This window comes from Phyllostomus hastatus, unplaced genomic scaffold, assembly GCF_019186645.2.
Source record: "Phyllostomus hastatus isolate PE091 unplaced genomic scaffold, TTU_PhHast_1.1 phas_scaffold_12, whole genome shotgun sequence".
NCBI classification, from domain to species: Eukaryota; Metazoa; Chordata; class Mammalia; order Chiroptera; family Phyllostomidae; genus Phyllostomus; species Phyllostomus hastatus.
Genome location: NW_025334007.1, coordinates 2,704,630 through 2,726,978, shown reverse-complemented (window position 1 = coordinate 2,726,978; position 22,349 = coordinate 2,704,630). Strand labels below are relative to the sequence as shown.

The 22,349-nt window shown below is 41.7% G+C and overlaps 1 protein-coding gene across 5 annotated transcripts in view; it reads right to left on the bottom strand.

Annotated features, from left to right (window-relative positions):
* The window catches only part of DMD (dystrophin), a 1,939,942-nt gene that overhangs the window by 298,808 nt on the left and 1,618,785 nt on the right, over window positions 1-22,349 (bottom strand). For all 5 annotated transcript variants that reach the window (XM_045855895.1, XM_045855896.1, XM_045855898.1 and 2 more), the window contains one exon: window positions 6,820-6,966. In XM_045855895.1, coding sequence (XP_045711851.1) covers window positions 6,820-6,966 — 147 coding nt within the window. The remainder of the gene's footprint in view (window positions 1-6,819; window positions 6,967-22,349) is intronic.

The following is a 22,349-nucleotide window of genomic DNA, read 5'->3' as shown; positions in this document are numbered from 1 at the left end:
CCCCAGCTAAACTGCCTGGGTTCAAATCCTGACTGCCTCACTTACCAGCCATGTGAACTCAGTCAAGCCACCTAACCCCTTGGTTCCTCATTTTTCTCACCTGTACAATGAAGATAAAAACTATCTCTACCTCCCAGGGTGATAGTGAGGCTTAACAGTGTTGGTGCCTGTAAAAGTCAGACAACAGTGAATGGCATGCAGTAGGTGCTAGATAAGTGCTCGTTGTTAATGTCAGTAATGCAGAATACCGATTAAAATAGATTCTTCTCAGATCTATATTGTGCCTCCAAAAAGTATGGCTCTGTGCTAAAAAAACACCTGTATTTCTAATATTATAATCATTTTCTCATTTATTATATTTTCTATCCACCTAGCATCAATCTTTGCAATAAACATATTGAGGGGAGAGGCTGCATCATAATGAGAATTGTTTTAAGGCCATTATAGAATTTGTAAGAATTAAGAAATATTAAGACAAACTACAGCAATTTAAAATTCACTCTGTGGTATTGACCTTTAAAGATGGCATTTCTGACTTTCATAAGCTAGCTTGCAGTCCTACTTACAGAGTTGACTTTCACATTCAGCTTTTCATATGGTCTGAAAAGGGGTTATTTCCAGAGGAATGTGCAGGGAAGGAGGAGCAAGGAGTCTTTCTGGGGGAAGTGTGAGAACAGCAGCTCTTTGAATGCTGTGCATGACGTAGCCTGGGAAATGTGAGCAGCTGCTGGCGGGGTGTTTCACACGCAGCGGGACAGTGGGACAGGCAGCGCCGAAAAACAAGCAGGGCAAACAAAGGCGGGAGAAGGGTGGGGCGGGGTCAGGCTGCTGGGAAGGGGAGAGGTCAGGGAGGCACACAGAGAGGGAGGAGCACTGCGAAGAACAAAGAATAAAGCTGTGAGAAATTTGAGGGGAGGGCAAAGGTCAGCTGAGGAATCAGGGAGAAGGAAAAGAAAACACCAAACGTGAGCATTTAAACATGAGTGATTAACATTATGGCCATTTGAAATAGAACTCCACGTGCATTTCTAAAAAGGAACTAGGGAGATCAAGAAACTTATGGAGATACGTCTGTAAATATATACAATTCCTGTTTAAACATATTTAACAGGAACACATTATATCTTAACCAAGACAATAATGAAACACTTGAATGGATTCCATAGTAGCTAGTGTCAGAACTAGCTAAAATAGTTCCTGATTAAAGCAAGTCAGAAACCACGCAGTGCATAAAGATCAAGCAATCAGGCCTCTGAACTCCTACTTTATAATGATCGTTGTTCGCTTTATAAAATCTCTGGGAAAATTAATATACCTTTCATTCTCTTCAACTAATATTTCTTTGGCTCTGCCTAGCTTCACTCTCATTTTGTACCTCATATATTGGTTCCAGTCGCATTCCCTACATCATTAAGGTTTCTCCCTATAGTCCCACGCATCCTGATGCCTTTTTTAGAAAATAGACAATGCCCTTGAAAACCAGACTCTTCTTCTTTGGGGTGAGGAGAACAGGCAGAGACACCGGAACATTTGGGCCACGTTACTTTTAAGGTTATCTAGGCAATTTCAGTATCATTCCTTGCTTGTTTTTTTTTTTTAATTCTCACCCAAGGGTATGTTCATTGATTTCAGAGAGAGAGAGAGAGAGAGAGAGAGAGAGAGAGAGAGAGAGAGAGAGAGAGAGAGAAACAGTGATCATAAGCACCCTGACCAGGGATCAAACACACAACCTAAGCATGTGCCCTGACTGGGAATTGAACCGACAACCTTTTGGTTTACTCATGACGCTCTAACCAACTGAGCCAACCAACCAGGGCAGTATCATTCCTTTTGAATAAAGTGCAATTAGCTGTGAAAACACTGAAAACCACACTGACTGAGGAAAACGTTCCTAAGTTTGACAGGATACTATGACCTCAGCGTGTTCTAAGGGCTGTAAATATCTTGGGCATTTAGATTTACGTATTCCTTCAAATCTTTAAAGGGCCTTGTTCACTCCTTGTTTTTTTTTTTAAATAAAGCCAAAGTTAAGCATAAATGATTGTTCTCTCCTTACCGAACAGATGTTTTCCTAGAACTTAATTGCCCTTTTATCACAGGTCATTCTATTCCTAATATCAACAAATCCTTCTGTGACCTAACCTTTACGGAAAAACAAACAAACGTGGTCTTCTTTCCTTTGTTCTTTTCAATTCCTTTACCTTCAGCTTCTTATAAAGTCCTGCCAGTGGCCACATCAAACTAGATGTTATACTTAAAATCTTTTTATAAGAGCTGCCTACAGTTCAGAATGTGTTACTGTAGTTTTTCCTATATCACTGCAGTATTTTTGGATAGTGGCTTCCAGTCCTTCCAAGCCCGTGGATTCCACCTTAATAGTCCAAGAATTAGAGGATCTCCACCCAATAGAAGTACTGCTTCAAAAGTGACCAGCTGCCCTGGCTGGCGTAGCTCAGTGGATTGAGCACAGGCTGCGAACTAGGCATCGCAGGTTCGATTCCCAGTCAGGGCACATGCCTAGGTTGCAGGCCATAGCCCCCAGCAACCTCACATTGATGTCTCTCTCTCTCTCTCTCTCTCTCTCTCTCTCTCTCTCTCTCTCTCTCCTTCCCTCTCTAAAAATAAAATAAATAAAATCTTAAAAAAAAAGTGACCAGCTGATGAAAATCAGCATGAGCATGGTAACACAACTCCATTTACTTATTTATGAAGAACAATGGCATGTGGGCAAGACAGTTTTGTATTCAAGTCAGAGACAATGCTTGATGCAAAAACGTATTTGTAGAATAAACCCTGTCCTTCAAACTGTAAACCTCCTTTTGCCCCACCCTGTATAACTGTCTGCATGACTTTGGAAGACTCTTATGAAACCTTTAAAAAACATACATAATTCATGATACTGTTCTTAAACATATTTAAAGAATGTCATGTCTGGAAATGTCTTCATATTCAATATTTTTCAAGTGATGATATGCTATAGTGTCCTACAGGCTATATAGCACATACCCTTTAAATTAAAGCGTATTTGCAGCTGCTGTTGCTATTCGTGGATTCACTTGTGATGCAGAGAAATGGTTAGGGTATTCCCTAGCAAAACGTCCCTAGGGAAAAAGCTCTCCTGTGCTTGGTGAATGCACAGCATGCCCGCACCACTAAATGTGTGTGCATTGCTTCAGAATTAGAAAGGTTTATCACTAGTTTACGTTTCTTCCCATTTGGTTTTGACACTCATTTCTACTGGATCAAATATTAGCATTGGTGTTGCTTTCAGAGATAACTCATTAAAATTACTTCTGGTTGATTTTACTACGATTGCTGCGTTCTAGAGACAACGAGGAGAAGTATAATGCTTTATGGTTTTATATTTGAAACATCAGGAGTGATTTTAAGGGGTACACTGAACTGGGCTCATGAATCCATTGGTTTGTGAAAGGAAGATTTCCAAGTTAATATCCCTGCGAATCGTTTTAAAAAGAGGGGAAGCGTGAAAACAGTGAAGCATTTCATACCTGCGTGGCCCAAAATAGCTCTAAAGGATGACTTTGTTAAGTTGAAACTTCAGAAGACTTTAAAAAGAAACAGAAAGGGCATGGATGCTGCAGTTCAGAGGAGCTGATTTAGGTCCCAACTGGTCCTTACACGCTGTGTGACGGTCACTGTGTCACTTAATGTTCCTAAGTCTCAGTTTTCTTATTTGTTAATGGCACTATGATAATATATCCTCATGACACAGCATCATGTTCTGAGGATTAAATGAGGCAACGTGCACGGAAATTTGTAGCTACAGGGAATGATGGGTTCCTGCTTCAAAAACACTTTGTCAGGTGGTTTAGTACTCACCTCCATACCAATGTGTCCACAGAGAAAATACGATCCGAGAGTTTCGAATGGACAAACCAATGTCTCTATTCTTCTGCCCTGTGGCTTCAAAATACATGCAGAACTCTCCACACACTCTATTTCTAGGCGCAGATACATTGTCCCTGGCTCTCGTCTGCTGTTCACGTTCACATCTACACGGTTTGTCTGTTTCTAACGTTTTGACTGTTATCGCATACAGCAAAAAACAAAACAAAACAAAACAAACAGCATGGATTTCTTTTACAATAAAAAGTAATGGATCATGTAACTCAGCCCAGGATGTTCTGAAAGTAGACATAGCCTGGTAGTATGTAACTACTTCTTTTGCTACATTATTTTGCCCAACTCTGAGACTGCTTTACTTCGGTTTCTATCTCCCTTCCCGCTACTCCAAGTCTCTATTTCTTGATTTTCGTTGTTTTAGCAGACAAAGAAGCAAAGGTGAATTTGTAGTTATCTTCCAACAGGATTTTAGTGACTGATGTAGCACTGTGACTACGTTCTTTATTTTTCAGAAATACAATATCACAGTGACGGTGGGCTTAAACTTCCCTCTATAGAAGCTGGGCAACGCTTTAGTCCCATGTGCATTCTTCTAGATGTGACCTGTCCTGAGTATGAGCTGCTCGTCCAGTCATGGGGGCGAAGCTGTCTGATGCGAACCTCATTTCCTGCTTCGTGCACTCTCTGAACAAGGACTCGCATTTATAATACAGCCAAGTGGTTAGAATTATGGTCAGAAAAAGAAAAGAATAGAATCATCTTGACTCACTTCTATGCAAACCGAAACCTTGGATTTATCAGCTTTCTGCTAAAAGTGCTTTTAAAGCATATCCTTAAGGTCACGTTCAAAAATAGCAACAAGTGAAATTTGCCACAATAAGAGCATGTGCCACAAACCAACCAAACTGGTCCACATGAAAAGACCGTGCGCATGTGGGTTTGGGGGTGGGGGGTTTAAAAGTGAGAATTTACAGAAGGAGGAACGTAATTCCAACAAGCCCCATCTGTAGTATGAATCAAAGGAGCAACTCCAGTGATTCTCAACTAAATTTTGTCATATGGTATCTCCCCCGCTCCCCGTACCCAGCTACAGAATCCTATGACTGAAGCAGATGTGACCTCAGGCAAAATGGGCTGGCTCATTTTATAAATGAAGGGCTTGAAGCTGAGGGAGGTTAAACGGCTTTCCCGTGATAATGCGCTCAAATAATAGCTGGGTTTCGGTGTGAAGTTAGGCCTTCCAGTATTCACCGCAGTGTTCTTTTTACTGCCTCACACTGTCTCCTTTCATGGACTTCCTTATTATACCCACATCCAAGTCCTTATTTATTTGAAAGAATGGTAGAACTTAAGCGATTCACATTTCCTCCCACTTTACATCTAAATAGCACAAGCTATAATGGATCCCTTAGCATTAGATCTTAAAAACTTTTCCTATCGCTCATAATCTTTTGACCTCATCGGTAAATTTAGACGCTAGTGTTATAAATCTTATAGTACGTTCGGAAAGCAAATGTGGAATTCAGCTCTCTCAGAGAAATTTGAAGATATAGTTCAAGTCTGCTTGCATGGAACGAACACAGCCATTGCTTTTCCTTGGACATTTATTACTTTCCTTATTTATGCCTAAAATGGAAAACATACTAAGATTAAGCTGATTAGCTTTTCATAGCGCTTAACCACTATGGAGCAAGCAGACATAGGAACGCATTGCTTCGGAATACGGCCTTGCTTTATTTAATCAATGCCAGTTCCAACACTCTATCACACAAATATTTCAAGATTATCGATCACAACGAGAATGAAATTATATGAAATCTCAAGAGGTCTTGCATTTGGAACTTGTTTTTATTAAAGATCTAGCAATTCCTTAACGGGACTTTCAATCACTCGTAAATGGACTGCCATTTGGAAAAGTAATCTGGTTTAGCAGGTTTTCTTTCTTATTAAAACATTGAAAGTATTTGGAAACCCAGTTGCCTCTCTGTCCCCAGCAGCAACCCTCTGAATCCTATGAAACTGGAAAAAGGAGAGAAAACAGCTCTCCAATTCTGTGGTTCAGTTGGTCTCAGGGTGTTAGGGTATAACGCGGTGTTCTTCACACACGGACCATAGAGACGCACCTCCTCCACCGTTAGGTTTTCTGAGTTCTTATTATGAGCCACGTACTGTCCCAACAACTCTACATGAATTACTTCACTTAATGTTAGAGCAAGCATGTTAGAGATGAGAAAACTAACAATTGGAGAGGTCAAGTGTCTTCAAGGTCACTCAGTAAGACTGAGTCCCACACCTGTATGCTATAGTAGCAATAACTATAACTGCGATAGTACCCAGAGTTGGGATTTATGCAGTGTCGCTATGTACCAGTACCATTCCAAGTACTTTCCATGTGCTTTGACTTACTTGTCCTAGTAATTTACCAATATTTTAGAAACAGTTAATATCCCCATGAGACACTGAGGCATAGCGAGTTTTGATAACCTTGAGCACACTTACATTCCTTAAATTTATTATGGAAACCTAGGAAAATCTCCATGTGTGGGTTTGTGGTAAAATGCTCTTTCTTTAAAAGATTTGAGAACGTCTCGCCTTTGACTTTTGTAAGAATTAGGATTCCAAAGGGAAAGCTATTTTAAGAATCCAAGCAATAATAGTACAAAGTAATTGCATGCCAGCAATTTAGTTTTTTAATCATGATTAAGCATTATCTCCCACGCTTCTTGCAAGCTATAGTAAAGCCTAACTTTAAGCCATTTATAAGAGTTAACTGTAATAGGATTGCAAACATTTATATAGGGACTTATCAAATAATATAAGATAGCCTACGCTCACACAATATTACTGTGGCTATTATGATGTGAAGAAATTTCCTTTTTGGTTCCTCAGAAAACAGGCCTTGTCTGTATATTCTCTTATCGTCCCAAGGAGCCGCAGTGCTCACAATGCGCCTACCTGCAGGAGCTTCCACCGAGTGTTCAGGTCTTCCAGCGTGCTGAGGTTGTACGGTGACAGCTGAATGCCCGACGTGGTGAGCTGGCGGGCGAGGTCGTTGACGTGGTTCACGTTCTCTTTAAGAGGCGCAATTTCTCCTCGAAGTGCCTGCGTGAAACAGTCAAGGGCAAATCGGTCTATGAGCATATTTACATCACAGGGACAGAGACCTGGGAGCTACGAGCTACCTTAGCCTGCGTGGGCCGCAGTCAGCGTTGTTCCCTCTGTCAGAGCGGTAGCGCGACAACACATTTGTGAATGGCGAATAACGGGATGTATGGAGTGCTCCTTCGGAGCTGTGATGGACTTTGTCCACACTGAATTTGCTTCTATCCCTACACAATGGCCCTAGGAGGTTAATAGTTGGCGAATTCTCATCTCACACACGAGAAAACAAACTTGCAGAGGTTAAACATTGCCCAAGACCCGATGGGTCAAACCTGAGGAACCTGGGACCTACCCAGGTGGTGCCTGTCTCCAGAGTGCCGATTCTTAACAAATATAGTATATACCTCTGCAAAGAAATTCTGGATTGGCAAAGGAACAGGGAAAAACACAATGCTCCTAGATCTAAATTCTACTCATCCCACAACCAAAAATGGATCTTCTTTTTTTTAACAATAAAAAGGTATGTTCAGTCATACAATATTACATTCATACATTGCCCCAACTACATAATAAATAGATTCACTTAGAGATGAGGGTCTTTTGTCAAGCTCTAAGAATGACTTCCTGGTCTCCCGGTACTTTAGTCCTTGTAGCAATGACTGAAGAGGCTCCCCAGGGGCTTCTCGGCTGTCGCTAAAGCACTAGATTGGGATTCCCTGACGCGATCCATCATGGCGATTTGTTGACCAGAAGAACCCTATGCAGATATGGGGAGCAGATTACCATGCATCATATCTACGCTCCTGAGGAGACATTTATGGATCTTTAACAAGATGCATGATGGCCAAATGTTCCAATGAGCAATTTCCAAGGGACAAACTCCCTCACTTAGGAGAACAATGTGTGTAATGTAACGTCTGTGCACAAGGACAGCGTCACTGACTTGGCTGCAGTGCTGTTTTGACTCGCTTGATCTGGGCAGGTGTTATTTCTCTGGTTCACTGAGTTGGTAAAAAAACAGTTTACACTGACCTCATCTATAATTCCGGTTCCCTCCCACTCCCAATGGAAGGAATCAGCGTGTACATTCTAAAAGAGATTGTCTAATGAGATACCACCTCACACCAGTGAGAATGGCCATCATAAACAAAGCAACAAACAACAAGTGTTGGAGAGGTTGTGGAGAAAAGGGAACCCTAGTGCACTGTTGGAAGGAATGCAGACTGTGCAGCCACTGTGGAAAACATATGGAATTTCCTCAGAAAACTGAAAATGGATCTGCCTTTTGACCTGGTAATTCCAGAGCTAGGATTATATCCTAAGAATCCTGAAACACCAATCCAAAAGAACCTATGCACCCCAATGTTCATAGCAGCACAATTTACAATAGCCAAGTGTTGGAAGCAACCTAAGTGCCCATCGGTAAATGAGTGGATCAAAAAACTATGATACATTTACACAATGGAATTCTACACAGCAGAAAGAAAGGAGCTCCTACCCTCTGCGACAGCATGGATGGAACTGGAAAGCATTATGCTAAGTAAAATAAGCCAGGCGATGAAAGACAATACCATATGGTCTCACCTTTAACTGGAACCTAATCAACAAAATAAACAAGCAAGCAAAATATAACCAAAGACACTGAAACTGAGAACAGGCTGACAGTGACTAGAGGGGAGAGGGGAGGGGATCACGGGGGGAAGGGGGAAGGGTCTGCAGGAACAAGTATAAAGGACACATGGACAAAAACAAGGGGGGGTGGAAATAGGGGAGGGAGGTGGGGAAGTCTGGGGTGATGGGGAGGAATGAGGGTAAAAGTCAGAAAACTGTGCTTGAACAACAATAAAGAAATTTCTTTTGGGGAAAAAAAAAGAGATTGTCGAATCCTCTCAAATCAACCCAAATATCTCACCATTAAAATGTGGTATTGTATGGAGTAGAAGACTCTTACATAGTTCTTAAGTAACACTAGCCACTGTGATAAGCGCTGTGTTGAACTTACAGTTCTTTTAAGTGGTCATTAAAGTATTAAAGCATCACGGGGTTCCCTCTGGAACTGATGAAAATATTGTGGAATTAGACAGTGGTGATGCGGGCACAACCTTGTGGATATGCTGAACACTGCTGAATCGTACACTTTCAAAGGGTCAACTTTATGCTGTATAAACTGTATATCCATACAAATTAAAACAAAGAAAAACAAAAGACACTCTTTCTGACTGAACACACACACGCAAAAAATCCTCTCTGATGTATTCATCTTTATATCAGTGGAATGTCATGGGAATCAGTCTGAAACTAAAGGTTTTTATAGGGATTGATAGTAGATATTATGACTTCATTTCCTTATAAGTAAATGAGGCACAATCACTTTGTTTTACATAATAGAGAAGTTGGAAGACATTTCTGAAATGACAACAGGGAAACCCAGACGAGGACAACGATTACAAAATGGAACCGCCCTCTTCTGGATAATAACATCTGTTTCTAGTAACCACAAATAAATACCCGATGAGTGGGAACTGCAAACGGGAAGCCAGAGACTACAGGACAGCCAGGTAGGATCTGACAGTGCTGCGGACTGGCCCTCTGTGCTAATCACCTGCGTTCACCAGTGGGGCACTCGGCCACGAGGCTGAGTATCCATCTCACTTAAATCATAGCTCTAGATCTCAGCTCTGTTTGGATTGCATAACCTACATGTTCGAATGGCTCTTGTTAGAATATTTGGATTTTCACTGTCTCCCTCACAGCCCTGGACCCAGATTTTTCTTTTCTTTTCTGATATTTTGTCTCGTGGACACAGATTTTTATTCTGCATCAATGGTTTGGAGAACAAAGGGGGTTAAAAACCAAGTTCCAGTACTCATAATTCATCACGACACTCACTTTCCCTTTGCCTCTCCTCTCTTCCTCCTTTTTTTCCTCCTCCTGCTCCTTCTTTTTCCTTCTCTCTCTTTCTCTCTCCACTGTCATGGGATCTGGTGGCTTCTTTTTTGCACTCATATCTAGTAATTGTAGTAGAAGTTCTCTTAACTCATCTCCACTTAAGACTCACCAGGTTAGCCAGAGTCTTCGTTCCTCTGTGGAACGCACTAGCTGGAACCTCCAACAACCTCTAAATAGCATGTTAGAGGTATCTGTCAGTATGTGTGGTCTTCAGCTTTCATTACCGGAGTTGTCAGTTGCGTGTAGGTTACAATAGTCAGCTGTGCTCTCAAACCCATTTTTGCAAGTTAGTACTGCAATTCCATAATTCCATTAAAGAGTTCCCTAACCAAAGAAATACAAGTCTAAAAATGAGTTACTATTTCTGAGTTATTATTAACTGAGATGGATACTCAACTTCAAAAGAAAAAGAAGTGTTGCTGAATTAGATGTACATAAGGCCATGAAAGATTGGAAAAATAATCCAAACAATTTAGAAGGATTCTATATTCCTTCTCATGTTGCTTGATGGACTCTCTACATTAGAGAAAGTGGAAATCAAAAAGTTTGCATTATCAGTGTGATATATAGAGAACTCTAATCAGTGAATTACACTCAAAGAAAAAAACCTTCATGCACTATTAAAATATTAATGACTGTTTTAAAATGGAATAAAATGTTTAAGACGTAGTTTTTATGATTCCATGATTTAGCAGTCTTTTGCAATTAATGGTTGGACTCTAGGTCCTAAATGAATGGGAAGAATGAGTACCTATTAGAAACTTTTACTACAACTCTTTTACTACCATTGCCACTGCGACTAGTATTATCATCAATTAAGGATACGATGAACCATCTGCCCAGTGTAATTTGAATGCCTACATTTCTGTTAAGATGAGTGGAACCTTGGGGGAAGGTGAGTTGATAAAGAGATAACTTGGTGTGAAGGTTCAGTTTGGGCAGATATGGTGATGGCCCTGAGCAGACTGAAGAACTATAACCAGCAAAAAGTCATCATCAGGGCACTAAGTACATGAGGATGGAGGAAAGGAGATAACACTGATGGTAGAGAAAAAAAAAAAAAAAGAAAGAGGAGGCAGGAGAATGTTCCAGTCAGCGGTCATTTTGGCACTTGACTTAGGTTCTGGTGGCAACTGCATAGCATGTGGGGCTGGCTCACTGCTGTGGGTTATCAGTGCCCAGAAGTGTCCATAACAGGAAGTATGGCCCCCTCGACACTGAATCTCAGGACACATTATGTACACATAATGGGCATATGTGTACATAATGGACATATGTGTACATATGTGTTCACTCAGGACACAGTGAATACAGGTACCATTTCAGAGGTGCAACATTGCATTTGGCTATATTTCAAATATGAGAGCTTTTCATATTGCACATGTAAATTTATCTTTAAATTATTAAACACTAAATACAAAACGTCAAAAAGTACAGTTCACTCTGAACATTGTGATGGGCTGTTTAAATACTGCCAGCGTTTCAGTAGATTTTATTCTAGTTTGAAAGCAAGAGAAAACATTGAAGGGAGCCATTATACTGTGGGTTTTCTTTGAATCACTTAAACATCTGGAATATGTTCTTCATGAAAGAGCAAACCAAGTCTAATTTTATTATGACTAGTTTCATGCAGGCAGAATTTTCACTTCATTAAATGTTCTCTGATTATAGATATAAAAGTACTGATTTAGAATGATATATTAGTCTGATGTGTCAAGTTTTTCTTCTTTTTATGAAATTAAATTGCTCATCAGATCTTTGCTTATCCTTGTGTAGTTAAAGATTTGTTCAAATATAGATTTAGAATTTTTGTAATCATCCACTTTGCGGCAAAAGAAAGGAATGGTCTATTAACAAGGGAACATTACTTTTAAGGGAGCGGCTTTAACGAGATGGGCAATGGACAATTCCACAAGGCACAGAAGAAGGTCAGTTTGGAGGACTGGAGAGAGTAAGTTAATTAACTTCGACTTTGAGGACCTCCAATTCCTCTGTGAAGCATGAAGCGAAGGGATCAAAATTCTGCCACACTGAAGGTGCTTTTTGGGATATTGATTTAAGCTGTTTATTGAGAACAAACGACTGACTTCCAGTCAAGATGGTGGCATAGGCAGACATGGTTCACCTCTTTGCACAACCACGTCAAAATTACAACTAAGATATAGAACAACCATCACTCAGAACCATCAGAAATTGAGTTGAATGGAAGTCTGACAACTATGAAATCAAGTTGAACAGAAGTCTGACAACAACTGAATTAAAGAAACCACATCCATCCTGATTGGTAGGAGGGGTGTGGAATGGGCTGGTCCCATACCCATGTGTGGTGGGTAGAAATTTGGGAGGGGTATCTCTGGAGTGAGGAGTCCCAGCCCCACACAAGACCCCCCAGCCCAGGATTCCAGTGGCAGGAAGATAAGTCCCCATAACTTCTGGCTACAAAAACCAGTGGGGACTGAGTTAGTGGAAAAAAATTCTGGACTCCCATGCAATTCCTCTTAAAGAGCCTGCATACAACTCACTGGTTCAGACTCACTCCTTCTGAGCTTCAGCACCATGATAGCAGCTTGAAAGGCACCAGTAGCATACTGGGAGGAAATGAAGTGTCTGGCATCAAGGTGAGAGGTGGGGGGGGGCAGCTTTCTCCCAGACAGAAAGGTGGGCAGAGGCCACTGTCTCTCTTCTGAACCCTCTTTCTGCACAGCCACAGAGCCGGCAGGCAGGTGCCATATCTGAAACTCCATCAACCTGGCTAACATTCTTTGTCCTGCCCTGGAGATCCCTGGAGGCTCTGTCCACCTAACTTACGAACTCACCCAAGCTGTTAACAGAGACTTTTCTATATAAATGGCCAGTCTTGGCTCATACTTCACAACTTTTTACATCCTATCAAATAAGCAACAGCCAGCCTCAGGGAGCCCCTGGCCCCTGTACCTCTTGCTAAGTGGCCCCAGGCCCAGCCATGGCAGCAGCCAGCCTAGATTCACAGCTTGGCTTCACCTGGGAATCTCCCAGCCCAGCACAAGTAGCAGCCAACTCAGATTGCTCTATAGCTCATGTAGGGTGGCCTCCGGCAAAACACAGGTTGGGGCTGACCTTGGCCTGCACCACCTGGGAAACCCCAGGGCCTGTGCGCACAGTAGACAGCTACAGACCACGTTGGAGTGCCACCACCCTGCCCCTGCACAGCTGATTCTCCACAGAGGGTGGAGGTTGGTGGTCAGTGGTCACAGTCAGTCCTTGCAGCTGACTGGCCTGGGTAAATCCCTCCCATTGATCTGCCAACAGCAATCAAGGCTCAACTACAAGAAGAAGGTGTACTCAGCCCACATGAGGTGTGCACCTCTAGGACCCAGCTTGAGTGATAGGGGAGGCTGTGCCCCTGGACCCTGCAGGTCACCTACTACATTAGGCCACACTGCCAAGACACGGAGTCAAAGCAGCTCTACCTAACACATAGAGACAAATACAGGCAGGCTGCGGAAACAAGGAGACAAAGAAACATGGCCCAAATGAAAGAACAGATAAAAACTCCAGAAAAAGAGCTAAATGAAATGGAGACAACCAATCTATCAGAAAGAGAATTCAAAACACTGGTAATAAGGTTGCTTAAGGACTTAGTGAGGACCTCAACAGCATAAAAAAGACCCAGTCAGAAACAAAGGATTCCCTAATGGAAATAAAGGACAATTCATAGGGAAAGAACAGTAGAGTGGATGAAACCAAGAATCAAATTAACAATATGTAACAAAGAAAAGCAAAAAAACAACCAATCAGAACAAGAAGGAAAAACAGTCCAGAAAAAAATGAGTAGAGTGTAAGCAGCCTCTGGAACAACTTCAAGCATTCAAACATTTGCATCATAGGGGTGACAGAAGGAAAAGAGAAAGAGCAAGGAATTGAAAATCTATTTGAGAAAATACTGAAAGAAAACTTCCCTAATTTGGTGAAGGAAATAGACATGCAAACCCAGGAAGCATAGAAAGTCCCAAACAAGAATGCATACAGAGAGACCCACTCCAAGACACATAATTAAAATGCCACAGGTTAAAGATGAAGAGTGAATCTTAAAAGCAGCAAGAGAAGTTAGTTACCTACAGGGGAATTCCCATAAGACTGTCAACTGATTTCTCAAAAGAAACTTTGCAGGCTAGACGGGATAGGCAAGAAATATTCAAAGTCATGAAAAGCAGGTCCTACAGTCAAGATTGCTCTACCCAGCAAAGCTGTCATTTAGAATCTAAGTGCTGATAAAGGGCTTCCCAGACAGGAAAAAATTAAAGGAGTTCATCATCACCAAACCATTATTATATGCCAAGAAAAAGAGATCAAAACTATGAACAATAAAATGGCAACAAATACATATCAAAAACTGAATCCAAAAAACAAACTAAGCAAACAAGAACAGAGACAGAATCATGGATATGGATGGATAGGAGAGTGTTTTGTTGGTTGCCAGGTGGGGGAATGAGTGAAGAGGTGAGGGGATTAAGAAATTCAGCTAGGTAGTTACAGGATAGCCATGGGGGTGTAAGGTACAGTATAGGAAATGGAATCGTCAAAGAACTTATACGCACGGCCCATGGACATGAACAATGGTGGGGGGATTGCCTGAGGGAGTGGTGGTGCAGGGGGCAGAGGGGGAAAAATCAGGACAACTGTAGTAACATAATCAATAAATCATAATAAAAAAAAGAAACAGAAGAGTCAGAAAGAACTTCTGATCTTTCCCCCTTTCCTGACCAAGAGATTCGGACAGAGGAACCTGTCCAGGAAGGAGAATTTAGGATGCCACCTTAGCCTCTTTGAAATGAAGTATGGCAAACAGGAGGGCTTCGGGCAGGTGCCTGTGAGCTAGATACCTGCCATGTCCCATTGTTTCTGAGTTTCCGAGCCGGGATTTTGCCTGCCGGGAGTGTTCCCCTCTTCCTCAACTCCCAGTACATCGCCTGTTCTCACTTCTGAAATCTAAGCCCTCTGCTCCCCACCGCCCCCGCTCTTCTGCTTTGTCCAATAATGTCTCACATATCCAGGTTTGCCTCACTGTCTTTGGAATTTTCATGCTTATGTGAATTCCCCATGCGCACATATTAAAGCTTGATTTTCTCTTGTTCATCTGTCGGTCAATTTGATAGTCAGCCCAGCTAGAAGAACGTAGAAGGTGAGAGAAAAAAGTATGAATATTTTTTTAGTCCCCGCAGAAGCAACAGATGGGGCGTAGCATTGGTATGTAAGCTATAGCCACCGAACGTAAGCAGGATTTAAGGGTACGTGGGGACACTGGAATTAGTTTTGTAACAGAGACTGTGAGATGGAGGTGGCCTAAGAAACTCCTGAGGTTGCCACTCAGGGTTGGGGGCCCATTTGCGGCTGAGGACTCACATGGTTTTGCAGAAGCAATCTGCCCAATTTTCCCTTTCCTCGATAGCGTCCCATGCACGTCTGGAGAAAACAGTTGGTCCGGGTGTTCTGTCAGGGGGTTGTGGCACGAACACTTAGAGACAAGGCAGTTTAACTTTGAGCTGGAATGTGATTGAAAGCCAGACCGTAGAGTCTAAATTGGATTAGGAAGAGAGAAAGTGAAACAAGAGAAGTCTTAGGGATGGAGAGGAAAGGCAAGGGTTCGATGGTGGAGGGGCCAGACAACCCAAGAAAGACCGCTGCTGGGGCGCATACATGTGACAAGGAGAGGGGATTCTGGGAGGCTTGAATGAGCTCTGCCACTTTTGAGTTTATTTATAAATTGTGATGGATGCATCTCTCTCTCTCTTTCTCACACACACACACACACACATATAGATAGTGCTTTATTCATCTATTAATGGTGCTACTGAAAGTCTGACCAACTTCCCTTCTTAGCAGTAGTAAACATTCTTCCTGAAACCTCAACCGAGTAATACATCATGGTCCCGTCTCACCTGCTAGGAATGCCAAGTGAGTATGGCCTGGCGATGAAAGGTCACTCCAGGGCTCCAGGCACCGTGCAGAGAAACTGACATTACGCATGCTCCTCAAAAACCGAACTAGTGACTAACTGTGCTTCTCTCTGCACAATGAAACTCTTCCAAATGAATGTTTGTGAACTGAAAAAGAGCCTCAAAAGAGGAGGTGCTAGGACAAATTCCCGGCATTCTTCATGCTGCAGTAGTGAGAAGGTGAGGGGGAGGAACTAGAAATCGTGTCCACAAATACAGCTCTCAGTGCTGGCGCTGGCGCTCCTACACATGGCTCAGCAGGGGCCACATAGAGCCCAGGTGCCTGGGATTTGGGGACAGGTTTGGCAGCTTCTGCATTTCTGGATGGGTATATCATCCTGATGAAACTGAGTGCCTGCCCCTGGGGCCAAGATGGTGAAAGATCCTATTCTGCTTTGCCCAGAGGACCGGAGGCCTCCTGGAGTCTCTGAAATACCCGCAGGGGGGGAAATGAGCTGCTCAACTGTGGTCGGACCAATCACAAAGAAACACAAGATGTAGGCAAGCTTTTCATGAAATGCATCACGCCTGGACACGTCCACTGGTTGGTTGTCTGTAACTCTTGGCGCTGTCTTCTGGTTGTCTTGCCCAGTGTGGTGACCAGGAGGTAGGTTCAGCTTTTGTCTCTGACAGTTGCTGCCTTAGGCTGGTTTCTGAGAAGCAGAGTCTGAGTGCTCTTAAGAGAAGGGGAGGCAGCGAGAGGAACGGGAGGACGGGGTAAGAAAGCTAAGTAAGGATGTGGTCTCGCCTGGGGACCGGCACCAGCCTGGTCCCACAGGGAGCTCTGGAGCACAAATTACACCCTAGTGGGCCGTGTCCTGAGACAAGGGGATTACCCTCTCCTACCCCGATGCCATTAGGTTATTGGCCACTAGCTGCCCCCCTGGCAACATGAACAACGTGAATAAAAAAAGAAAGAAGCCAGCCACCGTTAGTGTGGTGAAGCTGTCATTCAGCTTTTATTTTAAGAATGTTGGGGTTATAAGCTTCACGGCGAAGCCATGATCTAAAAGATGAAGAATTATGATGAGTGCACATAGAAGAGGATTTCAAAAACGGAGGCTTTTTGTGTTTGGGTGTGTACTCTTCTCCGATAATGCGAACAGAAACAAGATGATTTTTTTCATGAAAACATGAGCATTCTTTAAGGAAAACACACAGCAGTTAATTGCTATTCTTTTAGTGCCACAGATTTGGAACTGTGGTGACTCGGAGGGGAAACCTCAGTTAAAATATAATTACTGATAATTGCTTGGCAAAGAAAAGTACCGACTTGCTTCATGCCTTCAAAGATCACACTGTTTTCCTAAAATCTTTTTTTTTTTTTTTCATTTAAGCTACCCTAAGTCATCCTGATTATGCTACATCTAGGTCATTAGTTCTGTATCTGTTTCATTACTTTTGTTCTTATTCGGTTTGCTCGTCAAAAGTAATCAGGCCCCAAATATGAAAACATACAAGAATTGCCCTGAAATCTGAATGTAAGGAAGACAATGGAAAGAAACAGCATAATATTTTGCCTTCAGGCTATCACAATGAAAACTGATGCTGGAATAGAAAGCAGTCACATCTCTATTAAAAAAAGAGTACATGTTTCAATGACATAATTTATTGTCGAGAATGTCTCCTTCGGAGACAAAAAGCGATACTACAGGCGGAGGGATGTAGTCATTCAACCTGCAGACTGCACCCTGTGTCTCAGCTCCACATAATAGTCCCTCCGTGTTTGGCAGAATCAAGGACTCGATCTTACGGAGAGAGGGTACATCTCCGTTTTGTTGAGAATCTGGGTGATGGCCCCATAATGTTAGCAATGAGATAAGCCTCTCGCAAGGAAGATATTTGTCCAGAGCTTGAATAAAGGGGAAGAAGTAGGAAAGCTTAATGTGTCTGGGAAAAAGCAAACAGTCTTTAATAAGTTGCAGCATGAAAGACAGGGCAGTTGTGGAAGCCAAATTGCAAGCATTTTCTGGGAGCGAGATTGCCGTGGATTTGAATGAGCTGGCTTGTGCGATGCGGATAATGAAAGTTTCTGCAGGGTTATGGCAGAGTCTCGCAGAAACTCTTTTAGTTAGATTTAATTACTACTCACTTGAAAACACTTACTTTATGTCAATTACGTACTATGCATATATGTAGTATGAATATGTCTATTATGCACTGGGAAAATGGAACTTTGAACAGACTTGGAGTCATTGGCAGGCACGCGCCATTTAGTGGGTTATTTAAAAAAAAACTCAAAGCAATCTTGCTGTGAGGAGTTGTGTCATGGGGTTTGGAAAGGGAAAAGAAGGATGCTGAGGCAGGTCAGGAGAGACACGCCCTGAGGGGGTAAGGTGACTGAGGTCATCCGCACAGGGCAACAACGGGAAACGCGTGCGCGTCTGGGTGTGGAATGTTCATCTCCCACATCTCCAGATCAGTGTAAGCTGGTGGTCATTTCGCAAAGAAGTGACAGTGTGTTGGGAGATTTGGCAGAGGAGTAACACTGCCCAGAAACAGGGTGGGAGCACATGGCAGAACGCTGTCAAATAATTTTTAAAGGTCTTAATGCACGTGAAAGAGAGCATTTTTCCTCATGCTTTTATGCATGCTTGCATGCATGCATTCAGAAAAACTTTTATTGAGCAACTATTATATGCTAGGAATGCTCCAGGTGCTAGGGACATAACAGTGCCCCAAGCAGACCAAGTCCCCATGGTCATGCAGCTGAACTCTAACGAATATAATTTTATTTAAATGGTGATTGTTATTACATAGGCTTTTAGAGGCTTACAAATTCCACAGTTATAAAATGCAACATTCTGACCAAGAAAATGCAGGATAAAGTGTGGTATTTTAATAGTAGTTACCGACAGATTCTTTTTTCCATTAAGACAAATTAAGCTACCTTTGCATGCGTTAACTCATGACGAACACAGGAGTCTAGGGTTGTGAGTTACCTGTGCAATATGCTAGATTAAGTCTGCTTTATACTAGGCACATTGATTGAATTTGAGTTCTACGGGGGAAGGTGCTCACTATTAAAACAAAATGGATCTTTGCTGACTTGATTTTCCATTTAATGTACTGTTATCAGTTTTGACATACTGAAGCAGAACTGAATCAGAGATGCACATAAATTTTCTAAGAGCTGAGATAAAGATAATTAAATGCAACAGGGCTGAAAAGGATTGTAGAATGCCCTTCAGTATCCACTTTTCCTTTCAGATTATTGTAGCTCTTGAATTTACTGCGTGTTTTTATTTAGTTTTTCCAAAAAAAAAGCCTTTCTACCTTACAAATGGAACAACAGAAGAACAATATACTCATCTACTTAAAGTCAAATGAAATGAGCATAAACTGGATTTTCTTCAGTAAAATCTAGGCAACAGCATGTTTAGAACTTAGACTGGTATTTTTTTTTTAATTTTAATTGTTGTTCAAGTACAGTTTTCTATCTTATACTCCCATCCCAGCCCACCCCCCTCAGCCCTCCCCACCTCCCTCCCATTTCCACCCCCTCGCCCTGGTTTTTGTCCATGTGTCCTTTATACTTGTTCCTGCAGATTGGTAATTTTAAACTAATGGCTCATCTTCCTTTCATCATATTCCTAGCCTGAAAACAAAGTCTTATACATTGCTTCCAACCAATGTCAGTGGTTATTATTTTTACCTTGATGTGTGTATGCGTGAGATAAATCTAGCTTCTTAAGTGGCGTCAAGAGTTTACTCAGGTTTTCATTTTTGTCATCATCTACTGGAGACTTTTACTTTGAAATATTCCTCAAATCTTTCTGATCACATCTTAAGGTAAGACCTAACTTCATGTCCTATTATGTTCTGTTATGACAACTGCTATCATGACAATGTCCACTTAAGTACATGCAAATGATGAATAAATTCTCCATACACAAATGTGTCCACATATCAAGCTGTCTAATCAGTGTACTCAAATATTATTTCAAAAGAATTCAAAGTCACTGGCCAAATCCACCCTTTAAAAAAGTGATGAGTATTCAACTAACAGAGATATTATACTTTAACAGCAATAAATTGTTTTGCTTTTTCAAGAAGAGAGTATGACAGTATTCTCAAAGATCTGTGGGAGTGATTCTGTATTGGTTACCTAAAGAAGAATACTATTTCAGTTGAAGAAGGGGTTTAACATCTTAAAAAAGAATCTTTTTACTATGAATTCAAGATTATTTTTTTGAAAGTCAAAGTGGGTCAGATTTCATGAAGATCCATCTTGCATGTGACATTCAAGCCCAAACCCCAGGCTGTTGTAACACTGAGACAACCTGGAAAACATCTTCCTCCCACCTTTATACAAAATGCAGGGTGGTTCCAGCAGCAATACTTTATTCCCTGCTGTGAGCCGAAGGATCCATAGAACTCATGCTCATTTATTTAGCTTATATTTCTTTTCATCTTACACTATATCGAATGCACAGAAGTCATGATACTGGCTAACCCTTGTGCTGATTCTAGTATGGGATCTGCGTAGACTGAAAACAATAGGCCATTCTCTGTCCCTGCTGGAAATACGAGGAGACCAACGGACAGCTGACAAGTAGTAAGTGAAGTGAGGCATTGCTACGTGTGGCCTGTCTGTCCTTGGGACAGACAAAAGGACGGCCTGTCTGTCCTTGAGCCACAGAGCAATTAAGTGGGTATGACGTAATGTGATCTAATAGGATTCAGGTTCACAGCAATTGTACAGATTCCAAATTGGGTTAAAATGTTTTAAAGTAGGAAAATAAGTAAATGAAATGGAACTTGGTGGTGGTTTGTCACTGGTTCTAAAAAATGATAAACCAGTATAAAGGAGCCATGGACAAAGACAATGGGGGGGTTAGGACTGAGTGTGGGAGGTGGGGGGAGGTGGGGAGAGAGTGGTGGAGGCAAAATGGGGACAACCACAAAAAATTTAAAAAATAAACCAACATTATTGCTTATTTTCCTTTTTTTTAAAAAACATATATATATATATTTATTTTTAGAGAATGGGGAAGGGAAGGAGAAAGGGAGAGAAACACCAATGTGTGGTTGCCTCTTGCTCGCCCCCTACTGGGGACCCAGCCTGCAACTCAGGAATGTGCCCTGACTGGGAATCAAACCACCGACCCGTTGGTTCACATGCCTGCGCTCAATCCACTGAGCTATGCCAGCCAGGGCTTATTTTCCTTTTTCACATTAGTTTCTGTTTAGTTACTATACTTTGGCATATATTGCTGATAAATTGACTTTATTCTCTTTGCTAACTTGCCATGTGAAGATCAACAACAGGATTTAAATATTTGATAGGGGGAAGCTCTGAATGAGCCCACTGTGTCTATAATACTGTGGAATCCTGGGGAACACAACCTATAAAAACAAGTGTGTTTTGAAGTGGGACTGGCAAGCTCTTAACTATTTGAAGAAAAAAAACTTCATCATAAAAATCAATTCTTTAAAAGGAAATAGAAATTTATCTTAGTGTTAGATTCTCCAGGCTCATTCTGGTTAAGAGAGTTGAACATTTCAGGGCTGAACACACTGTGGAAACTGAATAAGTATCGAAGTTTACAAACAAAAATGTAACAATGATATGTGGACCAATTTCTGGAAACATTGAAAATCAATGTCCCCTTACTCTACCTAATTCAGTAAACTCAATTATTTAGTATATACTCAATTTGAGTGGGTTTATACATAGTTATTTCAATTTTACATTGAACATGAATCCAATTACTTTTAAGGTAAAATTTCCTTTCTTTCCACCCTCCACCCCCACCCCCACCCCCAGGGTTCCAGAAAGAGGGCGAAAATTGGTTTTGAATGTTTCTTGTTGAACATTCCAGTACATTTTAAGGCATTTGTTCGTATTATATTTATCCCATAATTCTCATTACATACACCACTCACCCTCTACCACGACTATGAACTTTTCCACAGGCATTGGAACACAGTGATTTTGCTCCGTACTTGGGGGAAAACACCCCCCTCTCCAGTTAATGCAGTTAACACTATTTCCTACTTTCTCCTACTTGCTCTTCCAGCTGTACCCCACATCACTCGCCATTTCTGCACACAAACACATCCCCTTCTCCCAGGACACGGGTCCCCAGTGGGCTGACAAGAGAAGTCATACAAGGCAGGAACTCCTAGATAAGCTCTTCAGTATTCATAACTAGCAAGCAGTTTCCCTTTTAAAAAAGTTGATCAATCTTAAGTATGCTAAACGTCCTGGTTTCAGAAACCTCTTCAAAGCACTTGCGTATCATCCGTCTGTTCAGTAGGAGATTATGAAGAGAATTGGTCAGTGTAATTGCTGTTATTGGTAAATGTGGTAACGGCCAAATGGCATACAAATTATGGGACCAAACACCTTAATTTTGAAGTATTGACAGTGGGAAGGCAAGTTTAACTCAAAGTCATCCGAAGCACGTGCCAAATGGTGGCATGAACACGCCAATAGGGAGGCTGGAATAAGGG